The sequence below is a fragment of the Saccopteryx bilineata genome, chromosome X, assembly GCF_036850765.1.
Source record: "Saccopteryx bilineata isolate mSacBil1 chromosome X, mSacBil1_pri_phased_curated, whole genome shotgun sequence".
Lineage (NCBI taxonomy): Eukaryota > Metazoa > Chordata > Mammalia > Chiroptera > Emballonuridae > Saccopteryx > Saccopteryx bilineata.
In genome coordinates, this window is record NC_089502.1 from 15698953 (window position 1) to 15714866 (window position 15914).

General features: G+C 44.2%; 1 protein-coding gene across 2 annotated transcripts in view; it reads right to left on the reverse strand.

Annotated features, from left to right (window-relative positions):
- XPNPEP2 (X-prolyl aminopeptidase 2) overlaps positions 1 to 15876 on the reverse strand; it is a 31872-nt gene extending 15996 nt beyond the window's left edge. Inside the window, exons 1-11 of one of the 2 annotated variants that reach the window (XM_066249324.1) lie at positions 15505 to 15876; positions 12472 to 12545; positions 10922 to 11032; positions 9709 to 9772; positions 8635 to 8739; positions 8298 to 8384; positions 7091 to 7237; positions 4186 to 4287; positions 3429 to 3510; positions 2994 to 3189; positions 2151 to 2240 (exon numbers count right to left, since the gene is read on the reverse strand). In XM_066249324.1, coding sequence (XP_066105421.1) covers positions 2151 to 2240; positions 2994 to 3189; positions 3429 to 3510; positions 4186 to 4287; positions 7091 to 7237; positions 8298 to 8384; positions 8635 to 8739; positions 9709 to 9772; positions 10922 to 11032; positions 12472 to 12545; positions 15505 to 15553 — 1107 coding nt within the window. In that variant the 5' untranslated portion in view covers positions 15554 to 15876. The remainder of the gene's footprint in view (positions 1 to 2150; positions 2241 to 2993; positions 3190 to 3428; positions 3511 to 4185; positions 4288 to 7090; positions 7238 to 8297; positions 8385 to 8634; positions 8740 to 9708; positions 9773 to 10921; positions 11033 to 12471; positions 12546 to 15504) is intronic. The other variant, XM_066249325.1, reaches the window with a different exon arrangement.
- Between the last annotated feature and the right edge of the window lie 38 nt (positions 15877 to 15914).

A 15914-nucleotide genomic window follows, 5' to 3' on the forward strand; every position in this document is an offset into this window, starting at 1 on the left:
ACCAGGGTGAGCAAATTCTTACAGTGAATACTTATTTAACACTTGGAATACGCCAGGTGGTGTTCAAAGCAATAAACATATTATTTAATATAATAATCATGTGTATATAATTATATTTATATATAATTATATATTTGTATAATTTATAATTATTATATATATGTACATGTTATATATATGTAAATGTATATACATACACACATTTATGTAATATATGATCATGTATTATATATTGGGTATATAATATAATGAATATATTTCAATATTTAACATATATTAATTAATTATTTATTAATATTTATTATATATAGTCAGCTCTTTGTAGCCACAGGTTCCATATCTGTAGATTCAACCAACCATGAATCAAAAATATTTGAAAAAGTCTGACCTGTGGTGATGTAGTGAATAAAGCATCGAACTGGAACCCTGAGATTGCCAGTTTGAAACCCTGAGCTCACCCAGTCAAGGCAGATATGAAGAGCAACTATGTATTGATTCTTTCCACTCCTCCCCCCGGCTTTGTCTTTCTTTCCTCTCTCTAAAAATAATAAATACAATGTTTTTTAAAATTTGCAAAAAAAAGTTCAAAAAGTTGATCCCTAAACAATATAGTATAACAACTATGAGGGGGGAGTAGGTTTACAGTTATTTGTCTGGAAAATAGTACAATAATTAATAAATAATAATACAAAAATAATCTCTGTGTTTCACATACTCAGAATTATAAACCAAATTTTGCCTCACCTTGTGCTTACATCATATTTGCATTGCATTAGGTATAAGTAATCTAGAGATTACCTTTTGTAACAGCATGGATAGACCTGGAGAACATTATGCTAAGTGAAATAAGCCAGGCAGAGAAAGACAAATATTATGTGATCTCACTTATCTGTGAAATCTAATGAGCACAATAAACTGAAGACCAAAATATAAACAGAGGCAGGGTCACAGGGAATGGATGGACAGTTGTCAGAGGGAAGGAGGAAGAGGGGATGAGATCAAGAAGGTGAAGGGTGCCTGACCAGGAGGCGGCACAGTGGATAGAGTGTTGACTTGGGATATTGAGGACCCAGGTTTAAAACCCTGAGGTCGCTTGCTTGAGCATGGGTTCATCTGGCTTGAGCACAGGCTCACCAGCTTGATCATGGGGTCACTGGCTTGAGCGTGATATCACAGACATGATCCCATGGTCGCTGGCTTGAGCCCTAAGGTCGTTGGCTTGAAGCCTAAGGTTGCTGGCTCAAGCAAGGGGTCACTGGCTCAACTGGAGCCCTTGGTCAAGGCAATATGAGAAGCAATCAATGAACAACTGAGGTGCCGCAATGAAGAACTGATGCTTCTCATCTCTCTCCCTTCCTGTCTGTCTGTCTCTCTCTTGCTAAAAAAGGTGAAGGGATTAGCCAAAAACATATATACATAACTCATATATACAGACAATAGGGTAGCAATAGCCAGAGGGAAAGGGAGGGTTGGAAGCGGGGGACTGAGGGTTGAAGGAGATTTTGCATAAGGTAGGGGGCGCGATGCAGTGTGTAGATGATGTTATATTGAGTGGGACACTTGAAACCATGTCAACATGATGAATTTAAAATACATTAAAAAATAAAGTTTATGGGAGGATGTGTAGAGGTTAAGTGCAAATTCAACATTATTTTACATAAAGGACTTGAGCACCTGCAGACTCTGGTATCTGAGGGGGTCCTGGAACTAATCTTTTGTGGATATCAAGGGATGACTATATTATTTATATTATAATATATGTTTTATGTGTACATATATAGTGTAATATATCCATTTATATTTATTTGATCTTCAGAACAACCCTCTGTTGCAGATTAGTATTATAATAGTTATTTTTGAAATGAGGAAACCGAGATCCAGAGGTGAAGCAACTAGCCCAAGGTTCCCAGCTAGGAGGTGAGTGGAAGAGCTGGGTTTGAATTCTGATAACCTAGATCCAGGGCCTATGTTCTGAACCACCGTATCACGTTAGGGGAAAGGAAGTAAAGCATTGGTGGGTGCCTAGAAGTTCTGTGTTCACTTCTCTGTTTCATTGAAGGGGCTTCTTCAGGCTCCTCCTGCAAGGTCTCCTTTCTAACCCCTCAGACTGGGAGCTCAAGATAGGCTACTATGCCTGTTCATGGACTTACGTGACTGGCCCTGAGGAGGGCCTGCTCCTTGCTGTTTTTCACCGCCTTGGTTGTCATCACTGGGGAGTAGGTTTCTGTTAAAACTTTATCCTGTCATAGGCAGAGAAGAAGAGGTCTGGGAACCTTTTCCAGGGCACAGTGATGTTTGAAAAGTATTGGCAGAAATGCCCAGCTGAGGGGAGACTTGCCTATCCCTATGGTGACAGTGATTTTTCCTTGTGTGCTTTCTGGTTATGCAGGTCTTTCTTAGTCTTCCATGGGCAGCTTAACCTTCCCTCACTCCCTGCCCCTGGATCTCACTAGTGTTCTGGGATGGATCAGGGCCTGGCCTCTGTCAGTCGACTGGCTGTTCTGACAGTGTGAGTTTCCTACACATATCATATCCTAACATCTGCCATTTATTGAGAACCTGCTGTGTGCCAGGCACTGGTTTTACACATACCATCTCCTCTAAAGCTCCTCAGAGCAAATCTTCTGAGGTTGGGACTCGTATCATCATTTTACAAGTGAGGTGACAGAAGCCCAGCATGGCTAAGTCAGCTGTCCAAGGTCATTGCACAGCTAGTTCGAGACAAAGACAGGATTCAGTCTCAGGTTTGGCGACTTCAAAGACTGCTCTACCAGGATGTACTCCCTCTAGCTTCCTTGGACAATATTTGAGTTCTCTGTGGATAGACATCCAGTTTTTCCTTCTCTTCCCAGGGAGACATAGAAGGGGACTCACTACACCGTGTTGACTGACCAACTACCTGAATGTCCGAGGGGCTGTGCCCCACTTTAGGTGAGACTTTACAGGGCTTCAGTAGGGCAGTCCTGGCCCAGGCTGGGGACTGGAAAACTCACCTTGGGTATTAGTTTGTAGAATGCATACATAGTATTGCTGGTTCCAATCCAGATCCTCACAGCTCCCGAGGTGTAGTCTTGGAGGCTGTCACGGACTTGGCTGTAATCTTCAAGTTGTACACACATGGGGCCTGTGCAGCTGGAGTTCAAATACTGCAAGGTCTCAGAGTTAAAACGACTCTTGTTTACAAATAACCTGGGAGGGGAGGTAAGACCAGGAGGGTCCTGAGAGTCTCCAAGGACAATGCAAAGGACCAGAGGCCCTTTGTTGTTGGAGGTCATAGAGTGGAGCAGACTAGATTTGGAGTAGGTGGGAACAGGGACAAAAGGTTCAGGAAAAACTCCAAGCTCATGAGAATGCTGTACATTGGGGTAGGGTAAGTGAGGAGTAGAAATTGGAAGAAGTTCACTACAGCAAGCCGAGGAAAGCCATACCTGATGGAGGAGTCTGTGAGCAGTGCGTAGGAATAGAAGAAGGGGTTATAAGGGATGTCGCTGCTGCGCAGATTGAAGAGCCCTGGGGAAGAGGATGATGGGGACTATTTATGAGGCTGAACTGCCTGAGACCAGCACATTTTACCCTTATGCAGCAGTGTTTGCTTTGGCATCCCCAAAATTGCCAGCAGCCCACCTGTTTTATCTACTTTTGCTTGTTTCTTGTCTTTGTGGATGGGGGGTGTCTATGAGGCAGGGATTAGAGCTATAGACTTCTGTCCCAGAAGAATGCAAATACCCAGCCAGCAGTTAGCACAGTTTCAGTAGGTTCCAGATTATTTGAAGCCTACACCTGGGGTTAGGTAAGAAGCCCTGAGCCACATAGGGACAGAACAGAGATGTACAGGGTACTAAAGCTGGGTATATAGGTGCCATGGGATGATGGGCAAGCTGCTAGAAGTTGTTTGCTGGGCCTCTTCCTCTTCATGAGACTGAAACCTTTGCTGCTGTGGTCAGACTACTCCTTTAGTGGCTTGGGGGCTGGCCCCAGCTTGCCCTGGGCTACCTTGTTGCTTTATTCAGCAAACATGATTTCTTTCCTCTTCCTCTTAGTTCCCACAGGCCATGGTCACAGAGCTCTTAGAACTAACTGGTGGGTTCCTGGTGGTTGGAAGGGGAGTCTTGCACTGCAGGGCTCAGGAGGCTTGGGGGTTGGGGGAACACAGACACCCACACATGTCCATAAATCTGTACTCACAAGCTATCTCATCAAGCATCGACAGAAACACAGCAGTTGGGGCCTTGCGATGCTTCTGCATCTGGCTACGGATATTAGATACTTTCTCCTGCCAAGTGCTCCCTAGAAGCAAAGAAGCCCCCCCCAAAGCATGATTAACATACCTTCTCTTTGACATTCTCTTTTGAAGGAGTGCTCCCTTAGTGCAATAGTTATTTTGTTCCTTAAAGCAGTAGAACTCTTTCTTCAAACTTCTACTTGTATAGTCATTAAGGATATGGGCTTTGGACCCAGACTGTCTGAATTCAAATCCCAGCTCTGCCATTATAGCTGGGTGACCTTGGGTAAATTAGCACTTCTGTGTCTTATTTTGCACATGTGTAAAATGAGCAAGTATCATCATAATGATAGTACATTTGGGTTCTTATGGGTTCTCATTCTTATTGAATGAGTTCATATATTTTTAAATCTTTCATTGCTTAGGATGCTATTGGTTAATAAAATAATATAGGTTTCACGTGTGTAATACATCGTCTGTATATTATATTGTGTGTTCACCACCCAAAGTCGTCTTCTTCCATCATCATTTATCCCCCTTTACCCTGAATTCATATTTCTAATGCACATTGAATGGTGTCTTTGGGTATAGTAAATTTGGTGTAACTTTTTGATCAATAAATATACATGCAGAACAGAGATCAGGAGAGCAGCTCTAGTTTAAGAACAAAGGAATGGAGCTAGGCCATGTCTAAGCTTCTTTCCTGTAGTAACCACAAGCCACAGATCGAGGCTGAACACCTCGTATACATAGTTATAATTCTTACTTAGCCCATATTACAGAGTATTAGGGGAAGAGAAGTGATTTCTTTAGGGTCTTATAGCCGGCAAGGGGTGGAGCTGTGATTTGAACCCAGTTCATTTGACTACATGACTCACACTCTTAATGTGTACAGACACTGGATTATCTCGCTAACATTGTCAGTCTCCAAAGCTATTCTTAAACTCCGTATCACAGTCTTTCTGGGATGCTCTGTCCTGATCCTAGAACTTTAGCTTTCATCTTTTATTTCTTCTCCCTCTAATGCATCTAAAGAGTCTACCTCTATGCAGGGCTAGGAATTTACTGGCTGGAGGTCATAGACCCCTTAATAAGGTACTATTTGAGCTCACAGATCAGCATAAATAACTTAATGCCATTAAAATCTTTATGTGAACAGGTAAAATGATTCACTAAGAACCAAAACTTTGGATATAATATTTTTTCAAGGTTTATTCTATTTTATTGTGGTAAAATACACATACCATAAAATGTATCATTTCAACCATTTTAAAGTGCACAATTCAGTGGCCATAAGAACATTCACAAAATTGTGCAACCATCACCACTATCAAAGTCCAGAACATTTTCATCATTCCCAAAGGAAACCCTGTAGCTCTTAAGCAGTCACTCCCATTCCTGCCTTCTCCCAGCCCTTGGAAACCACTCATCTGCTTTCTGTCTCAGTGGATTTGGCTTCCACTATCTATCGTACAAATGGAGCCATACAATACAGCATCTTCTCTGAGTAATTTCTTTTGTCTAGAGTTATGTTTTTAAGGTTTATGAACATGATACATTTTTAAAATAAATTTAAAAAGCAAATTTAAATTGATAATACTGATATCTTTTAGTAACTAACTTTTCATGTTCTTTCCTTTGCCCTTTCTGCCCTTCAAAATCTATGAGTTACTGGAGAAACAGTCTCTCATCTCTATAACTTTAGAGACTCAAGAGTTTTGTTCTTGGGTTTCCAGGTTCAGTTCTGATGCCTGATGGCTCGGATTCCTCTTTCTTATGAGAAGTAACAAAACTCATGCAAATTGTCTTCCAGTTCCTAAGACATTTTCTTCTTTATCCCCTCTCCTTCTCAACCCAACGAACTGTGCCTTTCTTTATCTGAATGAGATAAGTTTTCTTTTTGATTGAACAGCCTTGGATAGCAAGTTTCTTTAAAAACTGTCAAGATGCAAAAGGAATTATTCTGCAAGTTACATCAGAACGGATAAAGAAAATTGAACACAATTTTAACTTGTTTCATCAGACCAGCTATTTTGAAATCTCCCTCCTGCTTTTTTGACTCCTTTCCAAACAACAAATGTGTATGAATCTGCATGTGGAAAGGGGCCCCTCTGATTGCTCAATATTCCTAGGAATCCAAGTCCATTGGCTCATTCAGAGTTCCTGGGAAGGTAGGGAGTGGTGGTGACAAAGACACCGATTCAGTCAGTAGCCTGGTCCACCAGGATGTTAGTTACTACTTACAAGCATTATAAAGCATACTGTTCTTTTATGACATATTTAGATGATGTCAGGAGGGTAAAGATTATTGATATTAGAGTTTTTTGGGGTCACTTAACTGTCCTTTGTGGTCTGGCCTAAACTTGAACCCTAATCTATGCCATAGATCCCAAACTTATTTACATCCTTTGTCCACCCTGGCCCACCCAACCACAGCAATCTTTAATCTAAATTCCTCATCACATTAGGTTTGGAAGTAAAGGTTTGAATGATTAAATACGAGCTGGTCTCCAATACCAGATAAGCAACTTACATTGTGTTTTTTTCCTCTCTTCAAAAGGGTGTGTTATTTTTTATCTTTCTCTAACTCTCTTTTTCTTCCTCTCTGCTCCCTCTTGCTTCAAATCCTAACACTCTTTATTCTAGCATTTGCTAAATATAGTCTGAAGACCTTTTGATTCAGAATCATACTTAAGGGAGCCCAGAAATCTGGATTTTAAATAAGCATCCCAGGCAATTTAGGTGTACATAAAGGTTCAAGGCCCATTGCTTTGGTAACTCTGAGGACAATTTTTTTTCAGTCAAAGTAGCAGTAATTGGGACCTGTGTTGCTATATGTTGGGAAGGAAAGTTGGCTTGGGGAATCACCTGTGAATGGCTCCTGCAGGACATAGATAGGCTGGTTTGGAACTGGAGGCCTCTCTGATCCCCATACCAGATCCACAAGGTTGGCTGTGATGGATACCAGCTCTCTGTGAGAGCCTTGGAGGGCCATGTCATAACTCTCCCAGGTGCCTGCAGAGACAGTAAGGAGTCATTTATCCCCTGCTCACTTACACTCCAGGAAAAAGTATGACTCAGGCACCATTAGTCCTTATCTACTGTGTCACCTGCTCTGCTCCTGCAATCCCAGCTACCCGGAGCCTGTCTCGAGCACTGTAGCCCTCTTGAGTCATGTACTCTCACCTTCCTCTTTTCACTTACAAAGCCTAATTTTCCTGAGCCCATCCCAAGGCTGTCTGCGGCCAACTGGCTAAGCTCATTTTATTAAGTGCCAATGGCTGTGGGGCTCTCGTTAATTACTATCTATTTTAACTGAACTACAGTGCCACAGCCCAAAGGAATGAAAAGGCTGTCAAAAAAGTCATTTCTGAAGTGGGAGCTTTAGTATTTATTCACAAAAACTCCATCCTTGAGGTCAAGTTGGCCAGTCAGCTGGGGCCTCAGGGTTCAGGGAGCTGTATTCCTGGGGAGAGAGGACTGTACTTCTCTACTCAGAAGCCCTCTTAACTCCTTTGACCCTTCCAAGCTCCCTTCCAAAAGAGAGCTTCCAAGTAATTCTAAGACCCTAATGGGTAGAGTTCCAGGTCACAGAGGATTGTTCTGGGTTCAAGGACATCCTAGTTTGTTCATCTCCGAGATCTTAACAATTCCCTCAGTCTTCTAGCTTGAGTATCTGTATTTATAACTTTTTAAAAAGTCTGTATTTATTCTTTTTAATGTATTTTAATTAGATAATCCAGGGGTCTCAAACTCATGGCCCGCTGAACAATTTTGTGCGGCCCGCAGACTAATCCATGGGCTTACTTAATTTTATCCAAAATATTTTGAACTTCGTGGATTAGTAGTCTGCGGGCTGCACAAAATTGTTCGGCAGGCCGCAAGTTTGAGACCCCTGAGATAATCTATGAATACATTCTTGCTGCAAAATATTCTACAACTACAAGTTCAAACACTATCTTTATTTAGAGCTACCCTACCCTCCATTCTCCCAAGGTATACTTCTTTACATCCCAGGGAAACTGAGTCACTGTCATTGGTGTGGACAGATACAGAATCTGAGGAAAGAACTTACCAATGGAGAATAGAAGGGGGTCGAAGCCCACACGCCTTCCAGCAGGAATCTCAGTGAGGAGCCAGTTGACAATGGGAGCACTGCCGACTTAAAGAAAGACAGAAAAGAACAAAGGTCACTTCCAGGGCCCCAGGCCCTTCAGCTAGATTTCTGCCTGCTACAATCTTGCCAGGTGTGTCCTCCTTGATGGCAGTTTCAAAGTGTAGAGATGGCCTCACATTTCCCCAGCTTCCCATATAGACCCAGCATGATCTTGAATGTATCCCCTCACTTGTACGTCCCTACACTTAGTCTGGGTTCCAGGGCTTGGGGGAAAAAATCCATGTGACCCTTTTACCTTCCTTATGGAGCTCCCAATTGCAGTCCATTTCTTGCTCAGCCTGGATCCAGTAGCGACTGTCGGTCCAGAGGCCTGCTTTTCCTATGGTCACCACTGCGGTTCCTGGAGCAGAGCAGAGAAACTTGAAGCTGAGGGTGAAGGTGAAGGATGTGGTTTTATTAGTGTATGTGCAACACAGTGATGTCTGAGAATATCAAAGAAGTCTCTGGAAAGAGTTTCTCTCCTCCATTGGAAAGAAATGAGGCAAGAGATTTAAAGAGAACCTTGATGGAAACCAGCAGAAAGGATGTCCTGCTTTGTGTTGAGGGCCTCTTTCCACTAGGACTTTTAAATAGGAGAAGTGGGGTCTGATTTTGGCAGTCCAAAGGAGTCAGTGCTGCATATGGGTGCCCTCTGGAAAGATGGTATAGTCAGTTTCAAGACTCAGTGGCTTAGAGGGACACTAAGTCAGAAGCTTAATTGAGGATAAGCAGAGAAGCCAATTCCAGCATCTTCGGCAAATACCAAGGCAGTTTCAAGCCCAGAGGATAAATATTTAAGGATCAAGAAAAGAAGTTTCAAGGGGGCAGGATCAGGATGAGTGACCCATTCAAAAACTGGGACCCCATATAAGGCCTCTGCATTTGTGTCTCATTTGGCCATGTGAGGTGATATTTTTCCTAAAAGGACCAGCAAATCAGATCTATGTCCCCAAGTAAGCCATTGTGTGAAGGGAATCAGCTTGCTGGTGGCTAGACATAGGAGTAGTGACTGTGCTAGAAAAGAAGCCCATGGAGTGCTAAGCTGGGCTTGGCTGCAGCAGAGGCAGTGAGCATGGGAGGGAAGCCAGGAGGGCCATTTGCCTCCTGCAGAAATGTGGCTGGTGGACTATGAGATATGTGACCTGAAGAATCTGATGGGGCACTTGCCCTGGTGACCCTTTTTGGAGTGGTGCAGGGGAGACAGAGTAGCAAAGGGCTCTGGACCTTAGGTCCTGGGGTCCTGGCTGCTGAACACTAGCTACATCAGGGCATCTGTGGTCACCTCTGAGTCAACCAACAAAAGCAGTAAGGAGAGGGTAATGGCTGTCACCTGAAGACCCTGTAAAGCCTGTGATCCACGTAAGTCGTTTGTCATGTTCACCAATGTATTCGCTCTAGGAAATGAACAACAACATTGTTATTAGTCTTCTTCATGAAGTGAGACCCCACATGGAAGATGCCCAACCACATTCCAATTCTTTCTGGTTATATTTAACCAGTCCTACAAGCCCAGGTATACAGGGGTACCTCCTCTAGGAAGCCTTCTGGATTTCCCCCAACTCTCAGGATCTTCTCTTCCTTTGAAAAACCATCTCTTAAAGTCTAAACCCCACAATCTAGCACTGGACTGCTCTGCAAAGGAGTCTTGTATCCCTGTTCAGAATGCAAATTCTGTGCAGTCTGAGATCATGTCTTTTGGTTTTTCTAGGCTCTTCCCTCCAGTTGTCCCCCTGTCTCCCCAGTCTAGTACTGAGAGTATCATAAATAATTTCTGCATAGGGCTGTACACATTATTGAGTTTTTATCCTCATAATGCTCAGACACAGATTGCATTATTACTATTTTGCAGGAGAGGAAACTGAGGCTCAGAAAAGTTCAGATACTTACCTAAGGTTCTTAGTCTTTCCCAACAGGTGGGAAAACTAATTCAAGTAATGTTATTGACACTGAAAATTCCTCCTTTTCCAACTGAGCTGGTGCTGGAAAGGTGGATGGAGTGGAGGGGGAAACAGTGGGAAAGGGTGGATGGATGAACAGGAGTACCACTTTGGAGAAAAGTACCTCTTCAGATCATCTTGTTTCCTGTCTGCCCCCCCCCTCCCTGAGCTTAGACCCTAAACTCATGTAGTCTGGGGCTCTGGATAATTTCAAGACTCCACCCTTTAGGACGCAAAAGGCTTGAGTGGGAAGAGAGCTCAGCATCCTTCCAGTCCTATCACCACCCCACATTCTAACCTCCTAGGCAGGACACCCTAAGCATTTATTCTGGATCTGCCATATAGGAAGTGATCAAAATCTATTCTGAAGTTGTTCATAGTTTCATTGACTGAGGTCAATATTTGGCCATTCCTTCTTTCTTATGTAAAGAGTTGCATTCTTTCAGCTGCCCTAAATTTCATATCCAACTCCTCACTTCCTTCCTTTTGCTTGTCAAATCATTCCTCTGCCTTCCTCTTCTGGGTCTTAACAATCTTCTGTTTGTGGTCTGTTCTCATAGGCAGAGCCTGGATAGCAGAAAGAGCAAGGGTGAAGCCATTACTTACCATGTGCGCATCCGTATTCGGGATGATGTAGGCAGAAACATTGTGGGTTTGCATCTGTTGGCGAAGGGCTGTGAGCTTCTCTGTGCTATTGACCACAGTAACTGGTAGGTACTGTCAATGGACAAGAAGACACCAAGACACACACACACACACACAGACATACTGCTTAGAGAAAATGAGGCCTGGGCCACCAGCATCTGGAGGACCCACCAGCCTCTTCATAGGCAGGGGTTGGGAGTTGGTAAGGTAGGTAGACTGGGCTGGCCTGGAGAGTGATGAGGCAGCCGCTGATGCTATAGTTTAGTCTAAGGTGCATGGGCTGAATGGAGATGGAAGTGATCAAGAGCTTGGAGAGGGACCATTTGTGACTATAATGGGACCTGAGTCTAGGATGGGAGTGTGGTGAGAGTTGAAGGGGACAATCCCTCTTCGGATACCTTGGAGGTAGCATTGCCAGTTTAACAACAATAACAACAAAATACAGGATGCCAGTTCAGATACATTTGAATTTCAGATAAACAACAATTAATGTTTTAGTATAAGTATGTCCCATGCACTATTTGAGTCATACATAAAACATTAAGCATTATCTAAGATTCAGCTATAACTTGGCATCCTGTATCTCATCTGGAAACCTTACCTTAGGGACTTTTTCAAGTTTTCACTCACTGGTCTCAAATGGCAGAGGAAAGAGTTTGGGACATTGTCCAGAAAGATACCCTCCAAGCTAGACATTTAAAAAAAAAAGGCTGCTTTGTCTTTAAAATAGTGCGTTTTTAAAAAATAATGTTTATTTTGTTATATTTTGCCCCTTATTCCTCAATATAGCCATGTTTATTTTAATGTTAAAGTAATGTGGCTGGTCCACCCACCTGCCTGGCCAGTGGTCTCATAAAGTTGACAATGCAGGCAGATGTACTCCTGAAGCTTAGTGGATGCCGGCAGGCCCACAGCTCTCACTTCTTGACCTGTCCCTGCCTGGGGAAGCTCTTTTACTCTATTAAAGTTGTGGAAAGAATCACTTTTGTCTCCAGCCAAGAAGCTGGTGACTTTTTAGCTCCAATCTATTGGGCTTTCTCCAGGTCCTCACACCATAGACACACCCTCTCTTGCCCTTCCATTTGTTCTTCTAACCTTTTGTCTTTCTCCCGCCTCCTTTCTGTGCTTCCTGCTTCTCTGTTCCTCTAGAATTCTTGTTTTCTTTCCTCCCATCCTCCTCTTGGCCTCTGCCTAGACTCAGCTGAAGGTTAACTAGGGGCCTCCCACCATCCTCCTTTCCCCTCCTCTTCCTTGTAGAGGGGCTGTTCAGGTCTAAGCCAGGACAGAAGTACATATCCTGCTGAGAGAATGTGTTGGAGGGAGGGATGAGGGGCAAACATCAGACACCTAAGAATGTGCTGCCCTTACTGGGAGATGTTAATCAGAAACGGTGGCACCAAAGTCCAGAAATCAGGAGACAGACTGGTAGAGGGAGAGGCTAGCAACTGAGCCAATGGGACCTGTGGGCAGGGTTGGGGTGGGGGCTGGGGCAGGCTGAGCCAGATCCTCACAGGAGGCTTGGTTGAACAGTTTCTCACATCCTCTCTTCTCAGATCCACGGGCTTTGCGTGGCCCCAGGCACAAACTAGAAACCAGAAGAAAAATTCAGGGTCAACTGGCAATCAGATAGTTTCTAGAGACCACAGGGACTTGTTCCTCCACCCCCGTCTCTTCCTGTCCCTGCACGCCTTTTAGCCTTTGGAGCACACGATGCTGTCCAATTCTCCTTGAGAATAAAAATGGTCAGATTTCATAGGAAATCAGGCTGAATCAGTTGGCACCCTGGTCACAATCAAAGAAACCTGATTCATCTATAAGTGATTGCCTCTTTTGGAAGAGTTTTAGTGCTCATTAAATCATTCTTTCCTTTCTAATCTAATTGGGTCTCTTCAGGATCTACCAAACTGGAAAAAGTGTGTGTAAGTTAAATTTTTGTAATCAAATTTTCTTTGAAATGCTCTAGAAGATTTCGCTAAATAATAACCTTACTTTCATTTTACCCTTCTATAAACCTAATTGCATATACATTGGGTTCACTTAAATTCAAGGCCAACTTGTAACGTGTGTGTGTGTGTGTCAAAGATAAAGAGAGACAGAGAGAGGGACAGATAGGGACAGACAGATAGGAAGGAAGAGAGGTGAGAAGCATCAATTCTTCATTGTGGCACCTTAGTTGTTTATTGATTGCTTTCTCATATGTGCCATGACCGGGGGGCGGGGGGAAGGCTACAGCAGACTGAGTGACCCCTTGCTCAAGCCAGTGACCTTGGGCTCAAGCTGGTTAGCCTTGCTCAAACGTGATAAGCCTGCACTCAAGCTGGCAACCTCAGGGTTTGGAACTTGGGTCTTCTGCGTCCTAGTCCAACGGTCTATCCACTGCGCCACTGCCTAGTCAGGTGTAACATTTCTTATAATCCAAATCTCTGCCTATCATTCCATGCTAGTTTTAAGTATGTAAAACAGGCAATCTTTGTCTGACACCATCACTTGGTAGGAAAAGGTGGGTTAGCATTAAAGAATTCCTACTATAAACCCGACACTGAAGTCATCAATTTATCTATAGTATCTCTTTTGATACCTGTAACCATTCTGTGAGGTGTGTATTATTGTCTACTTTCTATAGAGGAAGAAGCTGAGGCCCAAATAGGTTTAGTAACTTGCCCAAGTTTTGCCATAGTAAGTCAGTGGTAGGGACTGGACTGGTTTGAACTTTGGCTATCTGAGTACAAAAAAGCCAACCATGGAAGGGTAGTGCCACAGAAGGAACAGAGTTTATGGAGACATTAGTTTCCAACTTGGGTTCTGCCCCAAATCTGGTGTCATCCAAGGAGAGTCATCCATTATTCATTGTGCAAACAGTTCCCAAGTGACTACTTTATGCCAGGCACTGGGCTAAGTCCTACAGGCTCTGGGACCTAAAAATCCAGTAGTCTCTGGTAGTCCTTCCTTCCAGCACCCCACCTTTTAAGGAGAATCTCCCCAGAGGGAAATGGGGCCCTGAGTATGGACGCTTTCACTGTACTTTAACCTTCTGAGTGGGTTGAGCTATAGATGGAAAGATCACTGGTGTTTAATACTATGAATGACCTGCCTGCTTGTCTTGGTCTTATAAACTCAAAGGAGAGATGAGACCCAGCCTATTGATTTAAGGAAATGAATCCTAATTTCTGCAAGAACAGATCTCTGGCAAAATGGTGGCACTAAGATGCTAACCTAAGAAGCAAGACTCAGCCAACCTATGTCTTCTGGACACCCAGATTGCTGTTCTCTGAGAGCCATGTTGTGGCTCCCAAGGGCAGGTTCTGCAGCCAAATTGTTCTGTGGTCCCTGACACGGGGCCTGGCACTGAAGAGGTGCTCAGGAATTGGGTGCTGAATGAAAGAGCAAAGTCCTGACAGAGAGCAAAGGGAAGAAAGTTCTCCTTAAACCTGGAAGTGGAGTGGGTGTGGAGGATGCTGAGCTGGGCAGTTAGTTGTGTGACTAAAGAGAACAGGTAGGGCACCATAGGGGTGACAAAGACCAAGCTTTAACTAGGCTTCTCTGAGCCCTTCTCTCGATTAGGCCTTGCCTTGGGCCTGCCATGTCCATCTTGTCCTTGATAAACCCGAATCTCCCAGTCTTAGCAAGAATCTTGCTGAGTTTAGAGTGAATCTTTTACTCTTAATATCTGATCACCCTTTGCTATCTGATAAAATTCCTCACTCACACCCTTGATATCTGCTCACCCCCTGGCTTGCCTTTCACAAGAACCCTATTAAGTCAGTTTAGCAAGAATCTACCCTTGATGTCTCCTCTTAGAAATTTCCCACCCACTGACCCCCTTACCCTGTTCACTGGCCATCTTTGCTGTGTTCAGAGTTGAGCCCTATCTTCCTCCTCTATTGAAGTGTCCTGATTCGAATAGTCTTGAATAAAATCTTTTTTACTTTTTTTTTTCTTTAGGTGAGAAGAGGAGAGATAGTGAGGCAGACTCCTTCATATGCCCCGACCGAGATCCACCTGGCAACCCCTGTCTGGGGCCAATGCTTGTGTACGGAGCTATTTTTTAGAGCTTATGGCTGACTCTTGGACCAACCAAGCTATTTTCAGTGCTGGGGGCCATGCTCGAACCAATTAAACCACTGGCTGTGGGACGGGAAGAGGGAGAGAAGGGGGGGGGGAGAGAAGCAGATGATTGCTTCTCTTGTGTGCCCTGACCGGGGATCAAACCTGACATGCTCACATGCTGGGCCAACACTATCCACTGAGCCACAGGCCAGGGCCTTCTTTCCCTTTTTAAACAAGTGCCAGAATCACATTTTTCTTTAGCAGGTGGGAGTGGAAAGGTGTCAAACCAGACTGGACCTGAGTCTTGAGGGCCCCAAAGATTGGCCCTGGTGTTCTTGTTCCTTAAGACAGAGAAAAGGACTGAGGGAAAAAGAGACAACCTGGGCCCCAGTCCTAATTCTAACCATTTCTGAGCCCACAGAGGGAGGCCAGAGCTGCTTTCCAGCTGGAAGTGGCCTCACAGCACGGAAGGGGTAGAGAGACGGGGATGCACATACCACAGAGGAGGACAAGCCAGGGCCAGCAGCCCCAAGGAGCCCAGGCCATGGAGTCTCCAGGTGCAGGTGCTGGTGTTGGGTCAGTGGAGGGATGCGAGAGATTGGGCAAGCCTCTTCTTTCCTGGCCTCTTCCTCCAGGCCTTTCCCGGGCAGGAGCAGCCTGGATGGGGGCTGACGATGTGGAAGAGTTGTCTGGCTGGTGGGTGGAGAGTCCTCTCTGGTTTGTTGATGCTGAGGGATCCAGGAGTCAGGGTGGGCAGAGAAGCCTCTGCTGGCTCCCCGTCTCCTGGACGAAGGTGTGAGCCTTCCTGGAGCAGAGTCCAAAGATCTGAGAAAGAGGAACAGCAGCTGGTCTCAATCAACCTGCTTCTCCCAACCCCCTTTATATACAGCAGCCAACCTCAGCCATT